The 24,489-nt window shown below is 51.1% G+C and overlaps 1 protein-coding gene and 1 long non-coding RNA gene across 2 annotated transcripts; one reads left to right on the top strand and one right to left on the bottom strand.

Moving 5' to 3' along the window:
• Nucleotides 1-4,732: 4,732 nt before the first annotated feature.
• PIN1 (peptidylprolyl cis/trans isomerase, NIMA-interacting 1) lies at nucleotides 4,733-16,968 on the bottom strand. The gene is made up of 4 exons (XM_081498138.1): nucleotides 16,896-16,968; nucleotides 14,385-14,597; nucleotides 6,225-6,335; nucleotides 4,733-5,359 (listed from the first exon to the last, which is right to left on the bottom strand). Exons 1-4 carry the CDS (start codon nucleotides 16,951-16,953, stop codon nucleotides 5,250-5,252), a joined length of 492 nt encoding a protein of 163 aa, XP_081354264.1. The 5' UTR covers nucleotides 16,954-16,968; the 3' UTR covers nucleotides 4,733-5,249.
• Nucleotides 16,969-17,180: 212 nt separating this feature from the next.
• Nucleotides 17,181-18,031, top strand: LOC145509467 (uncharacterized). The gene is made up of 2 exons (XR_014056102.1): nucleotides 17,181-17,406; nucleotides 17,833-18,031. It is a non-coding gene; the product is annotated as an uncharacterized LOC145509467 (long non-coding RNA).
• Nucleotides 18,032-24,489: the final 6,458 nt, after the last annotated feature.

Here is a 24,489-nt window from a genome sequence, read left to right as displayed (position 1 = left end):
GATGCTTTAATTGCTCTGTGTGTCTAGAAGAGGCAGAGGAGGTGAGGTGGAAGGTGAGCCTGGAGGCCCATCCCAACTGGGTCTCCTTGTCCGAGGACACGAACTTTGTGAATAGGGGCAGGTAAGCACAAGTCCGGGGCTTCCCAGGTAGTGCTAGTGGTAAAGAATCTGCCTGCCAATGCAGGGGACATAAGAGACGCAGGTTCGATCCCTGGGTCTGGAACATCCCCTGGCAGAGGGCATGGCAACCCACTCCAGTATTCTTGCCTGGAGAGTCCCACGGACAGAGGAGCCTGGCGGGAGCTATAGTCCACAGAGTCACAAAGAGTTGGACATGACTGAAGGGACTTCACACGCATGCACGCACAAGCCCAGCCTGAGGGTGTGGGTGAAAGGGGTGGGTAGAGGGTGGGTTAGGAGGGATGAGGGCAGGGGTCATGGTAGGGTGAGCCCTTTGGGAAGCCAGGCAAGGAGACCCAATCCAAAGCTGTTTCAGCTGATCCAAACAACAGGATCCAAACATCCGAAATTGTATCATGACACTGAAGACTGGCCACAAGTGAATATTGTCAGTTTTTTTTAAGACATTTTTTGTGGACCATTTTTAAAGTCTTTATTGAATTTGTTACAGTATTGCGTCTATGTTTTTGTTTTTTTGCCAGGAGGTATGTGGGATCTTAGCTGCCCGACTCAACCAGGGATCAAACCTGCCCCCCTGAACTGGAAGGTGAAGTCTTAATCACTATATTGCCAGGGAAATCCCATTGTCACTGTTTTTTTTTTTTTTTTCTTTCACTCATTGATCACACTGGTGCATCACTGATGACCATCTGGCCACTTAAAAAAAAGGTTTTTTTTTTAACAATTTGGCTGCTTTTAAGAATATAGGTATGATGGGACTTCCCTGGTGGTCCAGTGGTTAAAACTCCACTCTTTCCACTGCAGGGGCTGTGGGTTCGATCCCTGGTCATCTGGTCGGGGAATTAGGATCTCTCATGCCTCGTGGTGTGGCCAAAAGAGAATATCAAACCAGTCAATCCTAAAGGAAATCAACCCGGAATATTCATTGGAAGGACTGATGCTGAAGCCGAAGTTCCAATATTTGGCCACCTGATGCAAAGAGCCAACTAACTGGAAAAGACCCTGATGCTAGGAAAGACTGAAGCTCCAAAGACCGACTCATTGGAAAAGAACCTGGTGCTGGGAAAGATTGAAGGCAAAAGGAGAAAGGGGCGGAGCAGAGGATGAGATGGTTAGGTGGCATCACCGACTCGATGGACATGAGTTTGAGCAAACTCCAGGAGATAGTGGAGGACAGGGCAGCCTGGCGTGCTGCAGTCCATGGGGCCGCAGAGTCAGACATGACTGAGTGACTCAACACCAGCACCACCATGAGAGTGGGACACAGGAGAAGTTTCCCTTTTTCTTCTGTTTTGGCTTTGTAATTTCAAAACCATTTTGTATAACTTGCACCAGTTCTGAATGAGCTAATAACAAAAAGGTAGCAACAGTCTGAAAGTGCGTGGGGGTCTTCCACTGGACACATCCACACCCGATGCCCTGGCTTGGGCAGGGATAGTCCTCAACGGGGACCGACGTGGAGATCGGAGCTCCTGGAGGGAAAGAAATGGGCAAAGCTAGCAAGTCTCAGAGAGAGGAAGGGTGTGTTGAACGAGTTGGGAAGAAATTGAAGAAGTCAGCAGAGTCCAGGTCCTCAGAAGCCTTGTTGATGTGACTGAGGTGGGGTGGAAGGGGGTCACAGAATGGGAAGGACACAATGAAGGCTTCATTTTAGCCAGATCCTTGGTGGCCAGGGTGACAGATAGCAAGGTGAGGGGGAAGGACAGTCACCTCTGGAGCTGTGGCCAGGAAAAAGATAGTGCACCCCGTACCCCCACCTTTGCCCGAATGCATGGCCTCTACCCCACTGAAATCTCTAGCAGAAACATCATGCAAACAGCCCCATCCACCCAGGCTCCCCTTCCCTCCAACTCCACCGCCCCCTGCTGAGGCCACAGAGGAGGCCAAACCTGCCCCTGTGGGAGGACCCCTCCCTCCCTGTCTCCCCATCTCTAATTAATGGCCTCTCTTGATTAAAGCATCTCGGCTCTGTGCTGGCATCTCCCATAACGCGGGACACTGGGGCTGTATTGCCAATGAAACCAGTGAATAATAAATGTGACTGCCTGATACATGCATTTAAAACCAATTTTTAAAGAAATTGTCAAGAAAAGCAATCAATTTCCATTTAAATTAGCAAGTTTGACATCGAAAAGAATCGATTCCTGGATAAGCACTTTGAGAGGCACTTTGTACCTGCTTTAAAAAAATACAACACCAGAAGAACCCACCTTAGAACATCTGTACCCCATCCCTCCAATCCACATTGGGCATCTGATGCCCACAGGTGCCTGGCATCAGAATGGCTCCTTTTCTCATACACACAACACAGGGGCAGGCCCCTCCCTCCGATACTTTTGCATTGGTGGCTTTTGTTCCAACAACCCTGAATATTCATTGGAAGGACTGAAGCTCCAGTACTTTGGCCATCTGATGTGAAGAGCCAGCTCACTGGAAAAGACCTTGATGCTGGGAAAGATGGAGAGCAAGAGGAAAAGGGGCAACAGAGGATGAGATGGGTGGACATGAGTTTGAGCAAACTCCTGGAAACAGTGGAGGACAGGGAAGCCTGGCACACTGTGGTCCATGGGTTCGCCAAGAGTTGGACACAACTGAGCGACTGAATAACAAAGGATGGGCAGGAGAAATAACCACCCATCCCTTGACCCTGGCCTGGGTCACATGTCATCCGCCTGTGTACAAGGTTGCCTGCTGATCCCAACTTCCCCTATAATGGACGAGACTGGCTTCATGGGGGAAGCTTTGCAGACCAGCCAGTGGCAGTACCCATGTCACCCCGAACTGAAGTGACCACAGAAGCCCAAGCTGGTGCACATGGAGGCAGAGTGGAAACCAGCTCCTAGGGTAGTTTGGGCGGGGAGGCGCCAGACCAGTGGCATAGACTATACTCCCATCATCCTCAGGGCCTGGGATCCAGGGCCTGGATTCTGGGCAGGAGAGGGTGGGTGGGAGTGTGGAGCAGGTGACAGAAGCCACAGCTCCTGAATTATGGATGCTGAGTGGGCTCCAGGGCATGTTTATCTAAGAGCAACTTTCTTTTGTGTTTGGGGTGTGGCTGCTGCTAGACAAAGGAAGAGGGAAGTCCACGGAGGCAGGTGGTCATGCCCAGACGTGGGGACCCCCAAGTTGCACAGGACAGACATGCACCTAAGGACAACAGGGGGCACGTGTTCCATCCCTGGTCAGGTAACTAAGATCCTGTAAGCCAGGTGGCAAGGCAAAAAAAAAATTCCCTACCAGCCCCATGCAGGAAAATGCACCCCCACCCTCTCCCTTCCCCAACAGCATCTCAGATGCCTGGGAGCTCAGGGAGACCTTTCTTGGGCATTTGGTGTTAAGAAAGGGGCACAGGCCCACTTCTCAAGTGGTACTTTGGAGGAGGACCCTGCAAACCTGCCCCCAAGTACTCATTTCCAATCCTTCCCAGAAGCTCCACTGGACCACGACAGGGGGGTGGGGGGTGATGGCTCCCCCAGCTCCAGAGAACAACAGTGAGGCCTCTGCCTGCTTCGTGGCCCCCACAGATGGTGGGAGAAGGTTGTGTCTGGAGGGGCAGCCAAGCATCCAGCTCTCCCCAGCCCACAGAGCTGAGAGGAGGCTCATTAAACCTTCCTAATGACAAGCGCGCTGGCAGGCAGAGAGCAATTGCTCCAGAAACTGGCCAGATGGGAGTCGGCCCAGGTGACTATGAGCAACTCAGGCCTGTGTTAAGAGACTCAGCTCTGGGGGTAGGGGGGCTCTTCCTTGGGGTCAGGCCAGGCAGGGCTTATTTTATTGGGGTCCCAAGCCCTGCTAGCCCACCACTCCCAAGATCCAGGCTGGTCCCCATTAAGTGTATGTGTGGGGTGCAAAACGGACATAACTCCCTCTCCAACACACCCATGAACCCCTGACTGACCTCTGGGCCTCCTGCCTAGGCCCAGATCCAGGGGCAGCTGTGAGGAGTCATGCAGAACAGGTGGGCCACGCCCCCAGCCCCCACCTGAAGAGTCCCACCCCCCCCACACACATCTGCTGCAGGGATTCCTTCTGCTCAGAAGCTCTCCCTACCATGTTCCAGCACAGAACTCGCCCCACCCGCCACTGGAAGGTTGGGCAGGACCCCTGCTCTCAGAGACATCTGGCAATGCCCCTGCTTGCTGGCCCCCGTTGTTGCCATGGTAATAGCATCTGCAGAGGTGCCTGGGTCCTGGCAGAATGCTTACGGTGACAGGGAAGCAGGCATCAGAGTGTTGGGAGTAATTTGTTCCAACTGAAGAGGGCTGTGTGTTGGGAGGGGGGGTGCGCCAAGAGCACCAAGGGTGAACGGGGGCTTCACTCTGGTTCCCTGAGGATTCTCCTGCTCCACCTGACCTGCTGAACCCAGAGCTGTGCAGTCAGGGCCCTTGCATTCTGGAACATTCCTGAACACACAAGTTTGAGGACTGCTGTTGTTCCACTACCCTAAGAGTCTGCTGCTGCTATGAAGCACCCCCGGCTCAGGGAAAGGTGCGGCTTCCCAGGGAGGGAACATGGCCTGGACACCTGGACACCAGGGGTGGCGGGAGATGATCGCTGCCCCAGGGGTGGGAAATGAAATGCCAGACAGCAAAACAGTGGTTTCAGGTTTAATAAGGGTGGGAAGGTGCTGCATGGCTGCTTAGAGAGGCTCCATAGCAGTCAGCAGCCTGGGCCCCACGCGGAGCGTCTGCTTTTTACAACTGAAAGAGGAACACGGCCTAACCAGCAACAACTCAAGGCCCACCTACCCCCACCCTGGACCTGGGGCGGCACAGGGGCAGCTCAGCTAACTAGGCCTTCTCTTTGGGACAGGTCACCCCCAACCCTGGCTCTGGGAGCCCAGGGAGCCTCTCCACCCTGTGCCCTTCTGAAGTCATTTCCTAAAGGGGAGGGGGGTCTAGCAGGGACAGCCTCAACAGGAGCAGACAGCGAGCACCTGGTGGTGAAGGGCCCCCTCCCAGCCATTCTGGGATCAATAAATACTGTGTGACAGGAGAAGGGAGGGGTCCCCACTGGTCGGCTGGCAGCAGGGAGCGGAGTCTGCGGGCCCAGCCACCCCGTCCCACCCGTCTCCCCCCGGGCGGCCAGGCCTGGGCCATCCACACCCCTCACTCCGTGCGAAGGATGATGTGGATGCCCGAATCCGTGAACACGGGCCCGCTCATCTCCCCTGTCCGCAGCGCGAATGAGGCGTCTTCAAATGGCTTCTGCATCTGACCTGGGGGAGGAAGCAGGAGAGATGGCGTGTGGGGTCCAGGCCTGCAGGCGGGACCGGGCAGACGGGGCTCCCACTGGGCCTCCAGGGCCCTCATTCGGACTCATCCATCACACACTTTATGGTCCTGTCACGGCGCCTGAGCTGGGCGCAGCTGGGAGCAGCAAGGCTATTAGGGAGGCCCCGGGAAGCCTGAGAACAGCATGACGAATGAGGGCAGAGTGGCTGTCTCCACTGTGCACTGAGAGATGAGTTTTAATGATGAACTGGTCTCCCCAGGCCCGGTTCCTGGGCCCTGCCACATTGTCCTGCCTGCCTCCTGGGGCTGCCCACAGCACCTTGCTGGCTCCCCGACACCCCTCAGCCTATTCTGGGCCCTTCCTTGATGCTCTAGAGACCTCAGGATGGAGGGGGGAGGAGGCGGCGGCCTGGTTCCCTCTGCTCCTCCCTTCCCACAGCCGCAGGTGGAGAGGCCTGAACTTGGAGGGGTTGCTGATCTGACCCCCTCTTCCCCTCACTCCTGGTTTCTCCACCCAGGAGGGCGGGCTGAGGATTCTGGAGGACGTGCTCTGGGACTCTTAGGGGCCCCAGCTTTGCACCTCAACAGGAAGAGAGGAAAACGGCAGCGAGCACCCACCTTGGTGGGCCCATGATGGGGACAACTGAGCAGAGACACACAGATGGACGCCCCACCCCGAGAGAGATGCCACCACTGGGGAGAAGACTCTGCAGCCTGAGGAAGGGACTCTGCTGCCACCTGGTGGACCCCAGAAAACAGTGCGACGCGGGCGATCCCTCTAAGTGGGGTGCGGGCTCCAGTGGGTCAGAGGGTCCTGCTGGGGTTCAGGGGTGCCCGTTCCTTGCGCACCTCTGCTGAAGGCACCCAGGTCTCCCCTGGCCTTGGCGGAGCTGCAGTCGCTGAACTGTGAGGCCAGAGATTCAAAGTCCTCCTCTCCAGACTTAATCTTCTGGATGTAGCCTGCAAGAGAGACACAAACGGAGGCCTCTTTATCAGGCAGGGCGGGCAGAGGGTTCCAGGCAGGGCGGGCGGAGGGTTCCGGGCAGGGCAGCACTTCACTCAGAAAGGAGCCTGCAACCCCTGCCGATCGTGTGTGCATGAGTGTGCATGCACTATCACAGCCGGAGCCATACACACCCATGATGTGCACGCACCCCATGACCCTTGTGGTGACCTCAAGAGCAGCTGGTCTCATACCCCAGTCCTACACCCCCTTCTCTGTCACTCCCTCCCACCCCCCATACACACACACAGGAACACATAATGAACATGGCATGGCTCTTTCTACCCCCACACACACCGAGAGAAGTCTACCTCCAGGCTCTGTTGGGGAGGACAGCAGAAGACAGGACAGACGTTAAAAAGGGACACTGGGGGACTTCCTTGGCGGTCCAGTGGTTAAGACTCGGGTCTTCCAACATAAGAGGCACAGGTTTGATTCCTGGTTGGGAATTAAGATCCCACAGTGGCGCAGCCAAGAAAATAAAAATAAAAAGGGACACTGGGACGCCCCAGGGCAGTGGTAGGAAAATTTCCTAGAGGCTTCTAGGACAAAGCCAGGAGGCCACAGCACTAGCCCAGCTCTGCCACAGGAGATGGCTGAGCCCTCAGCCCAAGGGCCTCAGTCGTCTCGTCTGTCCAAAATGTGAGAAAGGCAAGGGCCACTTACTGGGGTGTCATGAAGAACCCTGGAGGCGGCCTGGCTGGGACTCGGCAAAGGACAGGCGTCAGACTGCACCCTGGGGCAGCTGACATGGCTCTTCTCCCAGCTGCCCTGATGGGGTGTGTTGGCAGCACACTGGATTCACCCTCTGTGCAGCCCAAACTAGATACCGATTCTCCCTGGGGGGACAGTGAGACTGGGCAGATGGGAGGGAAGGAAGAGGACTGAGGGAAAGGGGCTCCCAGCAGAGGGCAACACCACGGTGACACTTCCACCCATTGCTCCCGTCTGACCTCAATGAGGCTCTGACATGCCTGGCACCTGTCTGAGCGCCACACGGACACTGATTAATCCACTTGGTGCTCAGAGACCCACACACCCAGCCAGACCATCTGCCTGTCGCTGAGCTGGTGGGAACTTCACCTTGGCCCACAGATCTCCAGCTCTGGTCTAACCTGTCACTGTCATCCATCCGTCCATCCAGGACGACATGACAGCACACCTGTCACCCCACTCCCCCATTCTCACTGCAGGTCATGGCAGTAACTCATGTCCTGGTATCTGATCTGCTTGGCTGCTTCCACAGCTGTTCCTGTGACCCCTGCCTGCCCTGTGTCCCTATGCCTCTGAGCCTTGACCATCAGTCATTGGCCAGCCGGTAACAGGGACACGAGGCACAATGCCAGGCACTGAGAGACACCTTGACAAATGGCACCTGCTGTCAGCATTCTGTTCTCTCTTCTGTGGGGCTATGCCACTCAGAATGCCCCTGCTTCTTTCTGACCTGCATACCCCGGCCCAGTCCTCCCTGTGGTCTGCGCGGGCTGTCACCGCGCTGTGCTGCCTGGTCGGACAGGCTCTCTGATGTGACACAGCCCCGCCCCCTGTGGCCTGCACGTTGCAGTGGCTTTTTTGGGGGGGGAGTTAGGGAGGAGGCTGCACCCTGCAGCTTGTGGGATCTTAGTTCCCTGACTAGGGATCAAAGCCAGGCCCTCAGCAGTGAAAGCCCGGAGTCCTACACACTGAACCGCCAGGGAAGTCCCTGCAGTGCCTTCTGCCGTGAAAACCCGGGTGGGCTCCCAGTAACCCCCGCGGCTGCCAGGTGGACCCCCTGTGCCTGACGCATCCACGGGTGACTCCGATCTGAACTGGATGGCACAAGGATTCCCCTCCTTCATCTCTTCCTCTCCCTGGATTCTGGTTATGTCCTCAGTCTCACCCGAGCAACACTGAGATACGTTTCCCATCCCCCTCTCCTGTCTGGACTGAGTGCAGCGCCCCCAGGTACTTTGCGGAAGCACCGCTGCATGGGCCCAGCATTTGGGGAGTCGGGCCCGGTCCTGAGCCTTGTTCAAGCACCCCTTACAGCATCCTCCAGCCACTGGGGCTGGGGGCACAGCTGCAGGAATCCCCGAAACTAGGTGGCCTGGCAAGGGACGCGCACACACAGTGTGTGTGCACGCAAGCAACAGCAGCCTAAGAACTGAATAAAAGCCAAGCTTTTCTCCCCATCGTTCATAGCACCCACATTTTCCTGTGATCAGCAGCTCTCAGAATATATTCTGCTTTAGGACTTCCCTGGTGGTCCAGTGGTTAAGAATCTGCCTTGCAAAGCAGGGGACATGTGTTCAATCCTTAGTTGGGAAACTAAGATCCCACACGCCTCCAAGCAACTAAGCCACAAGCTGCAACTAGAGAGTCTTCATGCCGCAGTGACAGATCCCGTATGACCCAACGAAGAGCCCGTGTGCCTTAACTATGACCTGATACAGCCAAATACATAAACACATTTTGTTTTCAAAAAAGAGAAAATATTCTGCTTGGATGGGACCCTGATTTTTTTTCTTACTTTTTGGCCACGTCCCAGGCCGTGTGGGATCTTAGTTCCCTGACCAAGGATCAAACCCGCATCCCCTGCATTAGAAGCATGGAGTCTTAACCACTGAACCACAGGGGAAGTCCCTGAAACGATTTTTTAAAAAGAAACAAGACTTCCTTTCTGAGCTCTCCTTTCTAAAGCTGACCTCTCGGAGTCTGGCCACAAGTCAAGGTGAAAGGCTAGGGACTTCTCTGGTGGTCCAGTGGCTAAGATTTCACGCTCGCAGTGCAGGGGGCCTGGGTTCAAACCCTGGTTGGGGAACTAGATCCCACATGCTGCTACTAAAGATCCCACAAGCCTGCCTGCTGTAACTACTGAGACCCAGTGTGACCAAATAAATAAAAATACATATTAAAAAAAAGGCCCCCCCAAAGCTCTTCTTTCTCCATCACATGCACTGAGGTAAGGCCGTGTGAGCATACAGAAGGTGGTGATCTGCAAGCCAAGGAGAGAAGCCTCAGAAGAAGCCAAACCAATCAACACTCTGACCTTAGACTTCCAGCCTCTAGAACTGTGAGAAATAAATGTCTGTGGCCAAGCCACCCAGCCTGCAGTATTCTGTTGTAGCAGCCAGAGTCACACCATAATAATTCCAGGGACAGTGAGTGAACAAGTGGAGTGGTCTCTGACTGTAAAAGAGGTTTAGAGACAAACTAGGGAAGGGGTCTGGACCCGGAAAAAAGTGATGGAATTAGTTCTGCCTTCCTCAAGACCCGAATTTCAGGGACTACACTGGTGGTCCAGTGGCTAGGATGCTGTGCTACCAATGCAAGGGGCCAGATTCGATCCCTGGTTGCAGAAGCAGATCCCACATTCCACAACTAAGAGTCTGCATGCTGTAACTAAGGATCCCGCATGCTGCAACTACGACCAGGCACAGCCAAGTAAATATTAAATATTAAAAAAAAAAAAATCCAAATTCCAGGAGGGGATGTCTAGAGAGACCAGAGACCCCAGCCTGAAACCAGGAGCCTGGAAGGGAGCCACCCACCGTGAGTGGGGACACTGGGTGGAAGGTGCTCACTAACCCTCCAGACCCTGGGCATGGGGTACAGGGATGGGACTCACACCGGGGCCTCTCTGCAACCTTGGGCACATGGGGATGGAGGAATGGGCAGTAGGCAGGGAGAGCTTCTCTGTGGCCTGGCTTCCTTACACAAGGACACTGGCAATGACAGGCAGCCGGTCCCCAGATCCCTGACTAGCCTTTGGCCGCAGCCCAAGAGCTGTAGAGGAGCTGGCCCTGAGAAAGAAGCCTTGGCAGAAAATGTGGACACACTGGTTTTCAAGGCAACTGGGGAGCACAAGTTCTAAATGGGTATGGAGGGACCCAGGCTGCCAGCGGCAGACTGTGCCCCCGAAAGGCTAATCTCGTCATCACCTGGAACAAGCCCATGATGAGAAGAGGGGAGGGGGGAGAAACATCCTTCTTCATGAATGAGGAAACCAGGCCCTGATGCCCAAAGCTTGCTGACCTGGTACATGGGTGTCTGGTGACCAAGTGGACCACAGTCTGCGCCATCTTACTGCACCCTCATAATGACCCCTGAGGGGGCCCATCTCAGAACACTGAGTAAGACTACATGCCAATGTTAGTGGAGGGTCTACATGCTGAGCCTACCAGGCCTCCCACGTCCTGGCCCAGAGCTCCACCCATGGACCATGAGCAAGCAGGAGAGGCTGTGGTAGGCAAAGACCTTGTCCTGACCCTGGTCCCCACCACAAACACCTACATGACTGGGGTCAAGGCTCTACCATGCAGACAGCAAGTGGCTGACACTGAGCCTACTGCTCTGTTAAGTGTTCAGCGGTCGGCTGGGCCCTGGATCTTCAAGCCACCCTGTGCCCATTCTACAGATGAGGCCAACTGAAGCTCCGAGAATGACGACGCTTGAAGCTACACAGCTGGCTTCCCTGGTGGCTCAGCTGGTAAAGAATCCACCTGCAATGCAGGAGACCCTGGTTCGATTCCTGGGTAGGGAAGATCTGCTGGAGAAAGGATAGGCTACCCATTCCAGTATTCTTGGACTTCCCTGGTTGCTCAGCTGGTAAAGAATCCGCCTGCAATGCGGGAGAGCTGGGTTTAATCCCTGGGTTGGGAAGATCCCCTGGAAAAGGGAATGGCTACCCACTCCAGTATTCTGGCCTGGAGAATTCAAAGGACTACAGTCCATGGGGTCACAAAGAGTTGGGCACAACTGAGCAACTTTCACACAGCTGGCACCAAGATCCATCTATTGGCCAGTCCAGGGTGGATCACACTACTTCTGACCTTACCCACTCCCTGCCCCTCTAATCTATCACCTAGTCCTCCTGATTCTGCCCGCTTAAGCTCTCTAGAATCTACTCCACCTGCCTCCTACCCACTCCAAGTTCAAGTCACACTGTTTCTAGCTGCAATTCCTTCCACGGCCTCCACCAGGCCCCCTGGCACAGGGAGGCATGTTTGACCCCTGCTAACACTTCTGAGTGTACACTGATTTAAGGTGAGGCCCCAGGGCCCAGCTGCTTACTGGGTGCACCCACAGATACCCATTCCCCAGACCCAAGCTGACCTCAGTACCCCCAGGCTCCCACTGCAGTGTCAGCCCCACTAGACACGTCCTTGTCCCTCGGAGATGGGACAGGTGGCACCACTCGCAGGCAGCCCGTACAGCCCAACAGCTTTTCTTCCAAGTGATGCTCAGATGTCCCCATGTCTACCTGCAATCTCTGGCTGGGACTGTCCCCCGGGCTTCTCTGTCTCTGGCCTGCTGTTCTGCTCAACTCAGATCCTCTCATGATTGCCTCGCCAAGATCTCTTCCTCCGACCCTCGGACTTAAGAGAGACTCTCCCCAGACTGTGCCTCTTCCGGAGTCCCCTCAGCCAGTGATGACATCTCCTGCCACTCACTCTCCAAGTGCCCATCACCTTCTGTGCACTCTCATGTGGTCCAGAAGCCTCAGAACTGGGACCACTTGAGCTAAAAGGATCCAAGAGGTCATCTCCTGAGCTTCCCATCACGTCCTCTTCCCCTGAGTGGTGGCCAGACCCCACTCATCACTTACTGCTCACTGCTGGCCCACCCAGCCTGGGCCTGCGCCTTCTGGCTTTCCTGGCCTATCACCCTCCAGCCACACAGCTCTTTCCAAAAAGCCAGGACTGTAGGGCCTTTCTCCCAGCGTCACGTGGCCATGTGTTTCCTGCAGCCTCTGGAAAAGGACCCAAACTTTTGGCCTCAGCCTGGGCTCTCTTCCACCTGGCTGAGACTTGCCCTGATGGGTTTCATCTCTCTTCAGTCCCCTACAGAGTCTTCCCCTGAGTCCTGCCTACAGCCCAGCCCCAGGCCTTCACTTCTGCTGCTTCCTCTGCCAGGAGCCCTCCTTGCTTCCTCTGGGCTCAGGAGACCCGGCTGTGGGTGCTACTGTGGGCCAGGCTTTGTGTCAGGTGTGCGGTGGGCAAGGAGACAGATCCAGCGCCTGCCCTAGGGAGCTCAGGAGGCGAGCTATTTTTTATTTTTTTCCAATTCTTTTTTTTTTTTGGTTGTGCTGGATTGAAGCATGCAGGCTTCTCTAGTTGTGGCACACAGACTGAGTTGCCCCAAGGCATATAGGACCTATGTTCCCTGACCAGGGTTGGAACTAGCATCTCCTGTACTGGAAGGCGGATTCTTAACTACTGGACCATCAAGTCCCAGGAAGTAAGCTCTTTAAATCTGCCTTCAAGATTCTGTGCAAGAACTTGGCTCCACTCTACAAGGCTGAGAGGTGGGTGGCTAACAGGTGCCATTTATCATGCTGGGGACTGTATGGGGTGAACAGGTGTGGGTGTCGGTGTGTGTCAGTAGTATCCCACAGGCCAGTTATGTGGCACAAAACAACAGCCAATATGGACTAACTATGCCAGGCCTGTGCTAATAACCACCACCATAATGGCCACCAGCAATTACAGAACATTTACTAGATGCCAAAGACTGTTATTCGTGCTTTACTGCACTAGGGCTTCCCTGGTGGCTAGAAGATAAAGAATCTGCCTGCAGTGCACGAGACCCAGGTTCAATCCCTAGGTCAGGAAGATCTCCTGGAGAAGGAAATGGCAACCCACTCCAGTATTATTGCCTGGAGAAATCCATGGACAGAGGAGCCTGGTGGGCTACAGACGATGGGGTCACAAAGAGTCGGACACGACTGAGCGACTAACAATTTTTTTCTTCACCCTATGCGGTGGGTCCTATTATCTTAACACTAACTTTATAAGTGAAAAGACTGAGGCTGAGATGTTAAGTAGCTTGCCCAAGGTCACACAGCCAGGACCTGGCAGAACTGGATGGACACTCAGGCTGTTTGGGCAGGGGTGAGACACTGGTTCTGTGGGGTTGGAGGGCCTGGGAGGTGTCTGGGAGAGGCTGAGTGGATGATGAAACCACACTTGTGATCCAGACTAGCACTGGCTGACAGAACTTCCTGCAAGGATGGAAATATTCTCTAGCTGTGCTGTCCAAAACGGCAGCCTACAACCAAGTGGGACTACTCAATAGTGTGGCTGGTGTGAATGAGGAACCCATCTTTAATATGACTTAAATTGAGCTAATTTACATGAAAATAACCACATGTAGATAGAAGCGGCCACACTAGATAGCTCTAGACCAGGATGCTGAGAACTACAGCCCTGGGGTCAAATCCTGCTGTTTCTGTAAATAAAGTTTTATTGACCCATGGCCACGCTCATCTGTTTACACATCACCTGCAGCTGCTATGGAGTTACCAAGCAGAGTTGACAAGAGACTGTATGGTCCACAAAACCTAAACTATTTACCATCTAGCTTTTTAAGAAAACGTCTGCCTACCAACTGCTACTCTAGACTGTGGAGGAAACACAGAACTGAGTGAGGAACAGCTTGCTCAGAGCCGAATTAATTCACTGACTCTTGTCGGCTAGTTCTAACACTGCTACCTTTCCAACCTCCCTCCTGACCCATCCACATACGTGCCCCAGGACCCTGCTTGATGACACTGCTCTCCAGGATAGCTCCCACTGAATGATGACCCACACAGTGACAACCGTGTTCCACCCATTACACCATCTCATCTCACTGAGCTTTCACAATGGCCCACGAAGGCAAGGAGATGACGATGTCCATTTTACAGAGGTGAAAACCGAGTCTCAAGGAAGTAACATGAATCTCTCAAGGTCAAGGAGCTCCTAGGGGCATAGTGACCCTGTGAACCCAGGTCTGCCAGCCCCAAGGCTGTGTCCTCTCCACCAACCCTGGCCCACTCTCAAACACCAGCTGGGAAGGAAAATGAGAGGCATCCGTGGGAGCCAGGCTCATGCCACCAACAGGCACTTACAGGTCGGCCAAGGCCACAGCTGACAGCTAAGCTGGCTGGGGCAGAGGATCTCATGTGATTTCTGCAAAGCTTGCACTGCCCTTGGGGAGAGGGACGGCCCCCTTCCCCCCAAGCCTGGTCTCCAACCCCTGCTCACCATTGATCAGCTCTAGGGCCTCCTCCTTGGTTCGGGTGATCTTCTCCTGCCGCCAGGATGAGGGCCGCCGTGACTGGCTGTGCTTGACCAGCAGATGTGAGCAGCGGACCCTGGTGGGCTCCCCTTGTCCATTTTTGCTGCTGCCACTGCTGTTGCCACTTGGCCGCTCCCACTGGCTGGCATTAGTGATGTGATTGAAGTAGTACACCCGGCCTAGAAGGGGGGGGAACAGAATTCAGCTGGGACCTGCTCAGAGGATACCACCGTCAAGCCATGATAAGGAACTGGCCAACAAGATGCCTTCATTCAGCCAGCCCACTGCTGTCCACCAGTGTCACCAGGACTTAGGGAGCTAACCCTCTGGGTGGAAGGCAGACAGACAATAAACAAACAAGTAAGACCACATAATAACTTTGGTCATTAATAACTTCAAGGGGGGAAAATAACCCAAGGTAAGGAAGAGAGGTTCAAAGCATGCACTCAGCAGCCAGACTCCCTGTTCAAATCTGCCACTCACTCCCTGTATGATCTCACTTCTCTGGGCCTCAGTTTTCTCACCTGTAAAATGGAAATAACAACAGTACTTGCCTGAATGGTTTTTGGAAGGACTGTATGAGTTCACATCTGTAATGAGTTTAGGATAGCACCTGATATGTATTAACACAGTATCGACTGGGGGATTTTTGCAGAAACTAACGCCTGTGGCTGGTGATTTGTTATATAAGTGTTGAGACACTCCAATCAGTAACATTTGGGTAACAAAAGATATACTAATACATCTCTGGTCAAAACGTGGGCTTCCCAGGTGGTGCAGAGGTAAAGATCTGCCTGCCAATGCAGGAAGCAAAAGAATGTTTGGTTTGATCCCTGGGTTGGAAGATACTCTGGAAGAGGAAATGGCAACTCACTCCCGCATTCTTGCCTGGGAAATCCCATGGACAGAGGAGCCTGGTGGGCTATAGTCCATGGGGTCACAAAGAGTAGGACACGACTTGAGCGTGCACATGTCACTGTGAGATGTCTGGTCAATAAGAGTGCAACAGCTACTAGTACCTCCAAAACAAAGCAATGGGTGTTTATTCTGCTGCATAAACTGTACCCATGTGTGTCAGGTGCAAAAGCATTGTCCTTTTCCCCTACCTAGTTACAGAACTGGGGTCCAGCATTACTGGGGTCAGATGTTATCCAGAGACTAAAGAGCATGGAGTGAGGGCTGCCAACAAGAAGCTTGAAGTAGGATCCAGTAGAGACAGGGTGTCATTCCTGGAGCAGAGTCTGCCTGGGTTACACGGAGGACTTGTGCCGAACACTGTGAAGGGCTGAATGTCACCCTCAGGGAACATTGTCAGGATTGAATTGGGCAGAAATGGCTGGAATCATAGCCCCAAATTAGGCAGAACAACGGCTTTACATTGTAGGTCACATCCACAGGTCAAGGCTGCAGGGTGGGGTGGGAGTTGGTGAGAGCTGAGCCACTGACTGCCTCAAAAACCTTGGCAATGGGTTCCATCTCCCTGAACCTCAGTTTTCTTATCTGAAAAGTGGGGGTGAGAGAATAAGGACATCAAACCTCCGGGGGGTTAATGTGGAGAGTGGATGGTGCTGTATGCAAATTGCTCCTGATGTTCAAAAAATCAAATTATTACTGCGACTATGATTGCTAGGCTCTATGGAGAAAGAAGTGTGAAATACTGGAACCTGCATCTTGGTAGTTTGCAGCAAGAAGGGTAGGGGGCTCTGGAGTCAGAACCCAGCCCCCAAGCTCTGAAATCAATGACCTTGGCGGGTTCCTTGCGTTTTCTGCCCTCGAGTTTCCTGATCTGAAAAATGGGGGTAACAATTACCTCTCTCCCAAAATTATGGCCATTTAGAGAAAGCACACACCCAAAATGCTTGGAACTATGCTTGGCCCTGAGATAAACGTTCCCTATTCTTGATATTATTGGGGAAAAGCCTTAAATCGCGTTCCGGAGCACAAGGGCAGTTCTCAGGCAGAATACCGCCGGCCGGATATCGCAAACTCAGAATATGGTGTGGATGGCAGCAAGCGTATTAGCAGAAGGAGGTTGTGGATCCGAGGCCGAATAACACCCTAGGGCCCCGCCCTGAGCATGATGTTGGGGTGTCCTCCCCAAGGGGTCCCCCCTGGGACCAGCGGGTTGCACAGACGTTCCCTCAGGACTTCTGGTGCATTAGGCCGAACGAAAATGTCAGTCAGATTGGCAGGACCAGGGCCATCGCCTGAGGGAGTGCCGTGGGATCACCATCCCCCTGCCACCCCAGGAGCACCCTAGGACTCCCCGGTCACGCCCCTTGCCTCAGTTTCCTCGGGATTCCCCTCTCCTCAGGCTCGCAGCCCCCACGGGGTGGGCCGGGGCCGTTACCCGGGGACGACGTAGAGGAGCCAGGACCCCACGGGAATCGAGCGGCGGCGCCGCGCTCGAGGGGCAAGCTCGAGCCCTGCTTCTGCGGGCCCTCGTGGCCCCGTCCCAGCCCCGACCCCCGCGGCACCTGAGCTGCGGCTCATGCGCTTCTCCCAGCCGGGCGGCAGCTTCTCCTCGTCCGCCATCTTCCCTCCTGCCGCAGAGCCCGCTCCGCCTCCGCCGCACAGCCTCTGCCGCCCGCGTTCGCCCACCGCTCCTGCCGATTGGCCGAGCCCGCCCCGCACGGGGCCCTGGCGACAGTACTCATTCGGCACCCTAACTGTCCGGACTGACTCTCTGGCTTCCTATTGAGCAGAAGCGGGGGTGGGCGGAGCCTCCCACCTTTAATCTGGGCCCCGCCCCCGGCGGCCTCACCCAGGTCCCGCCCTCTTTCTTTACTCGGCCGCTGAATGGTGGGAAAGGGACGCGAACAGGCCTTATCAACGCCCTCTGCTGAGCTTCCAAAAGTCCCGAACCCTCCTTTGCGTCCTTCGCCACCGAGCCCAAACGATTGGCTACTACTGCCGCAATTCCCGCCTTCCTAAACTATAGCCCGCGGGCTGCAGCCGCCCATGCGGAAGTGTCTGGCTTGTGTGGAGGTAACCGCAGCGAAGGAGGTTCTTGAAAAAGGCGGTGCTGCCTTTGCTGTTGCCATAGCAACGCAGTTACCTTGGTGATGAACAGCCAAGAATTCAGAAGCCTATATTTGGCTCCTCCGTTCTCCCTCGTCCCACCTGTTTCCCCCAGATGTCCAAAGCTAGCCCACCTCCTTTTAATTTTTTGTGCAAGACTCTTTTCCTATTTTACTGACCCAAACACCTTCCACTTCCTTTGAAATCTACTTTACTTCACTAATTCCCTCCCAGTTTGGCTTCTGCCTCTGTCCTGGGTGACTCGTGGGTGTTGGCATTGCCATTCAGATGAGGACACGGTGGTTTTGTGGGTGAAAATTTGTGGGTGGAAGTGCGGGTGGGAGGATAATGAGCTCAGTTTGAATCAATTTACTTTTTAAATTTATTTTTTAGTGAAATATCAGGTGAATAAGTCGATTTAAAAGAAAGGCTGTGGCACTCAAGAGACATTGAAGAGATGGTTGGAGACCTAGGGCTGTAGATTGACGTGGGAATCGTGATACCAACAGGGAAGATCTCAACTACAGTTCATCTATAGAAGGAGAGTGAAAAAGCTAGCTTAAAATGCAATATTAAAAAAACTAAGATCATGGCATCTGGCTCCATCACTTCATGGCAAATAGATAAGGAGAAAGTGGAAACAGTGACAGATTTTATTTTCTTGGGCTGCAAAATCACTGCGGATGGTGACTGCAGTGATGAAATTAAAAGACACTTGCTGAAGGTTAAGAGCATGCAGGAACCAGATTGCTTTGAGTTCAAAGCCTGGCTTTATCACTTGCTGTGACCTTAACAAACTACTTAACCTCTGTACTTCAGCTTCTCCATCCGCAAAATGAGGCTAAGAAAAAAATATATCTCATGAATATTCTTGATGTAAAGATTAAATGAGTTCATCTATAGAAAACACTCAAAAACAGTGTCTGGTCCATAGCAAGGGTAGGTATTGCTGTGTGAAAAAAAAAGCAAAACATAGTACAGCACAGCAATTATAGTATGTATGAAAGCATAATAAGGGACTTCCCTGGTGGTCCAGTGGCTAAGACTTTGTACTCCCAAAGTAGGAGGCCTAGGTTCAATCCCTGGTCAGGGAACTAGATCCTACATACCACAACAAAGACCCAGTGGAGCCAAATAAATATATATTTAAAAAAAGAAAGCATAATAAAACCAAAAAGATCAACAAAAATTAACTTTGTATATTATTAGAGTATTATAATTAACTCAAACTTATTCAAAAATAGTTGTGTATCACTGAAAATTTCTGGATTTATCCAAATATGTTAATGACTAATACTGGTGATGCAGGTGAAGGAAGAAATGAGGAACTTAAGTTACAACATTCTGACTTTTTTTAACCAGCATGTATTAGCATAATAATAATCATCTTTTTTTAAAGATAATTTTAGATTTAGGGCTGGACTGCAAAAGTAGTATAGTTCTCAATGTCCTTTACCCAGCCATCCCTTATATTAGCATCTTACATAATAGAATGGAGGTTGTCAACCAGGGATGATATTGTTTCCCAGGGGACATATGGCAAGTTTAAGACATTTTTGGTTGTCACAAAAGGAGAGAGATGCTACTTGCATTTAATGGGTGGAGGCTGAGGATGTTACTGAACATTCTGCAATGTACAGCCTCTACAACAATGAATTCTGCCCCCAAATGTTAACAGTGCCAAAACTGAGAAATTCTGCCACAGCATAATGATGAAAACTAAGAAATCAATATTGGTCCAATACAATGAACTAAACTAGATTTTAAAAGAATTTCCTGTTTCCCTAGTAATATCCTCTTCCAGGATGTGACCATTTCTAGGTCTTTCCTTGTCTTTCATGATCTCGATAATTTTGAAGAGTACAATGGCTTTCATTCTGATGTTTGGACATGATGATGTCTGTCCGATATTTTATTGAGGTTTGAACTTCCCTGGTAGCTGAAATGATAAAGAATCCACCTGCAATGCGGAGACCTGGATTTGATCCCTGGGTTGGGAAGATCCCCTGGAAGAGGGCATGGCAACCCACTCTAGTATTTTTGCCTGGAGAATCCCCATGGACAGAGGAGCTTGGTGGGCTACAGTCCATGGGGTCACAAAGAGTTGGACACGACTGAGCAACTAAGCACCACCAGCACATACATCATTGGGAAGGACACCACAAAGATGAAATGCCCTTCTCAGTGCATTAATGATATTGCAATGTATTACTGGTTGTATTAGAGTGTCTAACATGTTAGCCTACAATCTAGTGGATTAACATTTGCGATCTCAGTTTCTATGGGTCAGGAATGGAGTGCAGTTTAGCTGGTGTCAGCAGGAGCCGTTATGGTCTTATCCTAAAGCTTGACTGGGCAGGATCTGCTTCCAAGCACCCTCATTTGGTTGCTGGCAGGATTTAGTTGCTAACAGAATATGGGATTGAGGACCACAGTTCCTCACTGGCTATTGGCTGGGGGTCAACAAGGCAGCTCACAACATGGTATCTGGCTGGCTTTCATCAATGAGCAAGAGGGCAAGATGGAAACTACGTTTCACAACCCAATCTCAGAAACGATATCCCATCACTTTTGCCATATTGTTAGAAGTTAGGTCTGGCCTAAGAGGAGGGGATTACACAACAGTATGAGTGTGGTCTCAGCTCATTAGGGGACATCTTAGAGGTCACCTCCCACACTTGTGATATTTTTGATCACTTTGTTAAGACAGTATCTGAACTATTTTCCCTTTTGTAATAAGTAAATACTTTTGGAAGAGATACTTTTGAGTCTGTGCAAATATCTTTCTACTTAAACTTTCACCCCCAAGTTTTAACATCAATTAGTGCATCTTGCCTACAGCAACTATTACTATGGTGATGCAAGGATTGGTGATTTTTTTTTTAAGCATTGGTGAGTTCTTATTTTCCTCTTTCCTTCTGCAATTAATTGAAATCCTTTTGTAATGAAGGATTGTCCCTTCTTCCCCACTCATTTATACTTTCAGCTATTTATTTCTATGAGCATGTGCTTGAGGATATTTATTTTATTCTTTGGGTTATAGTCCAATATTATTCTTTTGTTACTCAAGTTGTTCTACATTTGGCCACTGAGAGCTTTTTCACAGGTTGGCCTCTGTGCTCTTTCAACATGCTTCCATCTTTTTTGAGTACTTCTTACCTCACTGCTTATGGTGATTGCAGCCATGAAATTAAAAGACACTTACTCCTTGGAAGGAAGGTTATGACCAACCTAGATAGCATATTTAATAGCAGAGACATTACTTTGCCAACAAAGGTCTGTCAAGGCTATGGTTTTTCCAGTGTTCATGTACGGATGTGAGAGTTGGACAGTGAAGAAAGCTGAGCACCGAAGAATTGATGCTTTTGAACTGTGGTGTTGGAGAAGACTCTTGAAAGTCCCTTGGACTGCAAGGAGATCCAACCAGTCCATCCTAAAGGAGATCAATCCTGGGCGTTCATTGGAAGGACTGATGTTGAAGCTGAAACTCCAATACTTTGGCCACCTCATGCGAAGAGTTGACTCATTGGAAAAGACCCTAATGCTGGGAAGGATTGGGGGCAGGAGAAGGGGATGACAGAGGATGAGATGGTTGGATGGCATCACTGCCTCGACGGACATGGGTTTGGGTAAACTCCGAGAGTTGGTGATGGACAAGGAGGCCTGGCATGCTGCGATTCATGGGGTCGCAAAGAGTCGGACACGACTGAGCGACTGAACTGAACTACCTCAAGATGCTCCACCCTGAGCTTGAATTTTCCCTGCTCTAGCTCAGGAATCAATCACTTCTCCCAGAAACCCTGGTTCCTTTTATTGGAGAATATTGTTTAGAAACCAAGATCTGGGGCTTCCTTGAAGGTCCAGTGGTAAACAATCCACCTGCCAATGCAGAAGACATGGGCTTGATCCCTGGCCCAGTAAGATCCCACATGCCGTGGAGCAACTAGGCCTGTGCACCTCAACTACTGAGCCTGTGTCTAGAGCCCGGGAGCTGCAACTACTGAGCCCTCAAGCTGCAACTACTGAAGCCTGTGTCCTAGAGCCTGTGCTCTGCAACAAGAGAAACCACTGCAATGAGAAACCCATGCGCTGCAATGAAAAGTAGCCCCCCTCACCACAACTAGAGAAAAGCCTGAGCAGCAATGAAGACCCAGCACAGCCAAAAATAAATGAAAAGTAAAATTATATATCTAAAGAAACCAAGATCTGGAACTATTGATACTGGGGTATCGCTGCTTCTGGTCCCTCTAAATGGATAAACAAGGAAATGTATGTACACATGCACATGTCTGTATTTATGTGTGTCTGTAAACATTTTAAATGAAAACCATGAGTTCATACTGATGCCTCCAACTCTAATCAGTCCCATGGGGTTCTATTCACCCTCTTTCACAGTAACTTCTTTCTTCAGCAGCAAGACACCTGGCTATAATTATCTGCAATATATGTATCCAACTCTGTGTGTGTATAGATGTGTATTAGTAAGACTGGTTTCGAAATTGCAAAATCATTCTGCTGTGAGGAACATATTTACCAACTACAGTACAGTGTTTGTGTGTAATTTTTTGTCTTTAGCCTTATAGTATCAAATCAAAATATGTTTTCCAAAATTATTTAGATCAGCTCCTTTCTCCCCCACCTCCTTCAGTGGGGTCTTGTAATTCACTTATACATATGGATCTGTTTGACTGGCTGCATTTGATCTTTCTACATGCTGGTTGACAAATGTGGAGTCCTGCATCCACCACCATAATTCCAGATGTGGCAATTCCATCACCACAAAAATCCTTCCTCCATACTGCCCTTTTATGTAAAAAAAAAGAAAGAAAAATCAATAAAAATATCATTTAAAAAGAATGAGACAAAAAAAATCATTAATATAGAAAGATGAAAAGCATAAAAAAACCACTACTGAATGGTATACAAATATTATGGAATGTATAATTTTTCCAATTGTATTTCAGAAAATTTCTGGATTCACTCAAATGATAATTACTGCCGTCAGTAGGAGTGTTATAAAAGAAACTTAATTTCTCACAAAACGTGTGGATTTTTTTTTTACAAGCAGATATTAGCAGAGTAATTAAAAAAAAAATTAAATTGGGGCCTTCCTGGGGGTCCAGTGGCTAAGACTCCATGCTCCCAATGCATGGGGATCTGGTTCAACCCCTGGTCAGGGAACCAGATCCCACATGCCACAACTAAGGGTTTGCATGACACATGCTGCCAAGCAAATAACTAAAAATAAATATTAATTAAAACAATTTTTTAAATGGAAGTTTACAGAAATACAATGAAAAAGGCTTCACGTCAGGAGAGAGAATGGGGCCAGGAGTGGGGTCTTACTTTTAGCATGTACTTTTCTATGCTGATTTGAAAACAAGGACTCCAGCATGTCAAGGCTGTCATGAAATTTAAAAAAGAATTGGGGGGAGGGGTTTATTTTCTAAGCAGACAGATGAGGATACTGAGCTAAAAAAGCAGGGGTACCAGAAGACAGATATTTCTGATTTGTCAGGAGGAAGGGGAATCCTAGGGATAGTTGTGAAGCCAAGGGGGCAGGTAAAAAGGAGGCCAGCAGAGACCAAGGAGAGACCAGCTTTAGTGGACTATAGGCCAGCATCCCAGGCAGTCTGCAAGACTGAGTCCCAAGAAGCTTGATGGCAAAAGGAAAGCGTAAGGCTGGGGGGATGGAGAGGAGCAGTGGACTAGACTTGAACATGGTTATGTCCTGAGGAAGGACCTATCAGGTCAATAGAGAGAGAGGGGAGAAGGGTTGGAGCAAGGTTCTAGGTGAAACTCTAAAAAGCAGCTCCAGAATGTGGCTCTGGGTAAGGACAAGGTCAAGGCTGACCTCAGGAGCTGTGGTCAAGGGAACAGAAATGGGAGTGTTTGATGTCCTGTCTACTCATACCTGAAGGAAGAAGGCCAGAGATGGATATAGCACCAGGCATCCTGCTGTTTTAACTGCATTATCTCATTATCTCATGGAGATGTGGGTGTCATCATGGTGCTCCTTTTTACAGGAAGAAACGGAGGATCAGCAAGGGCTGAATAGCCTAGGTCACACTGTTTTACTCTGTCCACTAGCATTTCACAGGTGCCAAGAACTGTGGCTGCTTAATCATGCTTATCTCAGCTCTACTTCGGGAGAAGGCAATGGCACCCCACTCCAGTACTCTTGCCTGGAAAAGCCCATGGACGGAGGAGCCTGGTAGGCTACAGTCCATGGGGTTGCTAAGAGTTGGACACGACTGAGCGACTTCACTTTCACTTTTCACTTTCATGCACTGGAGAAGGAAATGGCAACCCACTCCAGTATTCTTGCCTGGAGAATCCCAGGGACAGCGGAGCCTGGTGGGCTGCCGTCTATGGGGTCGCACAGATTCAGACATGACTGAAGCGACTTAGCAGCAGCAGCATCTCTACTTCACAACATACCAATGAAGTAAACACAACCAGTTCCAGATTGGATAAGGAAATGAAGGTTAAGGGAGATTAAGTAACTCCCCAGGGTCACAGTTGGTGGTAGGGCTGGGGTTCCACCCATAGTCTGTCTGAATCTAAATCTGTATTCCTAACTACTATTAATTCTAAGGTCCTTGCCCAGAGGATCCTTGGTCTATTGATGACAATAATCCCAGAATCTCTTGACCTTCAGAAAAGTGTTAGTCACTCAGTTGTGTCCAACTCTTTGTGACCCCATGGACTGTAGCCTGCCCGGCTCCTCTGTTCATGGAATTCTCCAGGCAAGAATACAGGAGTGGACTGCCATTCTCTTCTCCAGGGGATTGTCCCCATCCAGGGATCAAACCCAGGTCTCCCGCATTGCAGGCGGATTCTTTATTGTCTGAGCCACCAAGGAGGCCCAGAGACATATGGCTAGCCCCAGAGCTCTGGTCTTCCACTCAAGCTCCCAGTCTACTGGCTCCCTCCTTGATCCAATCTCGGATTTTTATTGAGCAGCTGGGTGGGTACTGAGAATACAGTGACAACCAGATACCAACCTTCTCCTCAAGAGATAACTCTCACTCAAAGATGACAACAAAG

The sequence above is a fragment of the Giraffa tippelskirchi genome, chromosome 6, assembly GCF_054371585.1.
Source record: "Giraffa tippelskirchi isolate mGirTip1 chromosome 6, T2T-mGirTip1v1.2.pri, whole genome shotgun sequence".
Lineage (NCBI taxonomy): Eukaryota > Metazoa > Chordata > Mammalia > Artiodactyla > Giraffidae > Giraffa > Giraffa tippelskirchi.
This window is presented reverse-complemented; position numbering and strand designations above follow the sequence as displayed.

Coding starts and splice junctions, on each gene's coding strand:
- PIN1 (XM_081498138.1), bottom strand. CDS start 16,953: ATGGCGGACGAGGAGAAGCTGCCGCCCGGCTGGGAGAAGCGCATGAGC. Junction 6,336..14,384: donor GGCCCTAGAGCTGATCAATG/GTGAGCAGGGGT, acceptor TCTCTCTTGCAG/GCTACATCCAGAAGATTAAG. Junction 5,360..6,224: donor CCTGGGTGCCTTCAGCAGAG/GTGCGCAAGGAA, acceptor TTCCTCCCCCAG/GTCAGATGCAGAAGCCATTT.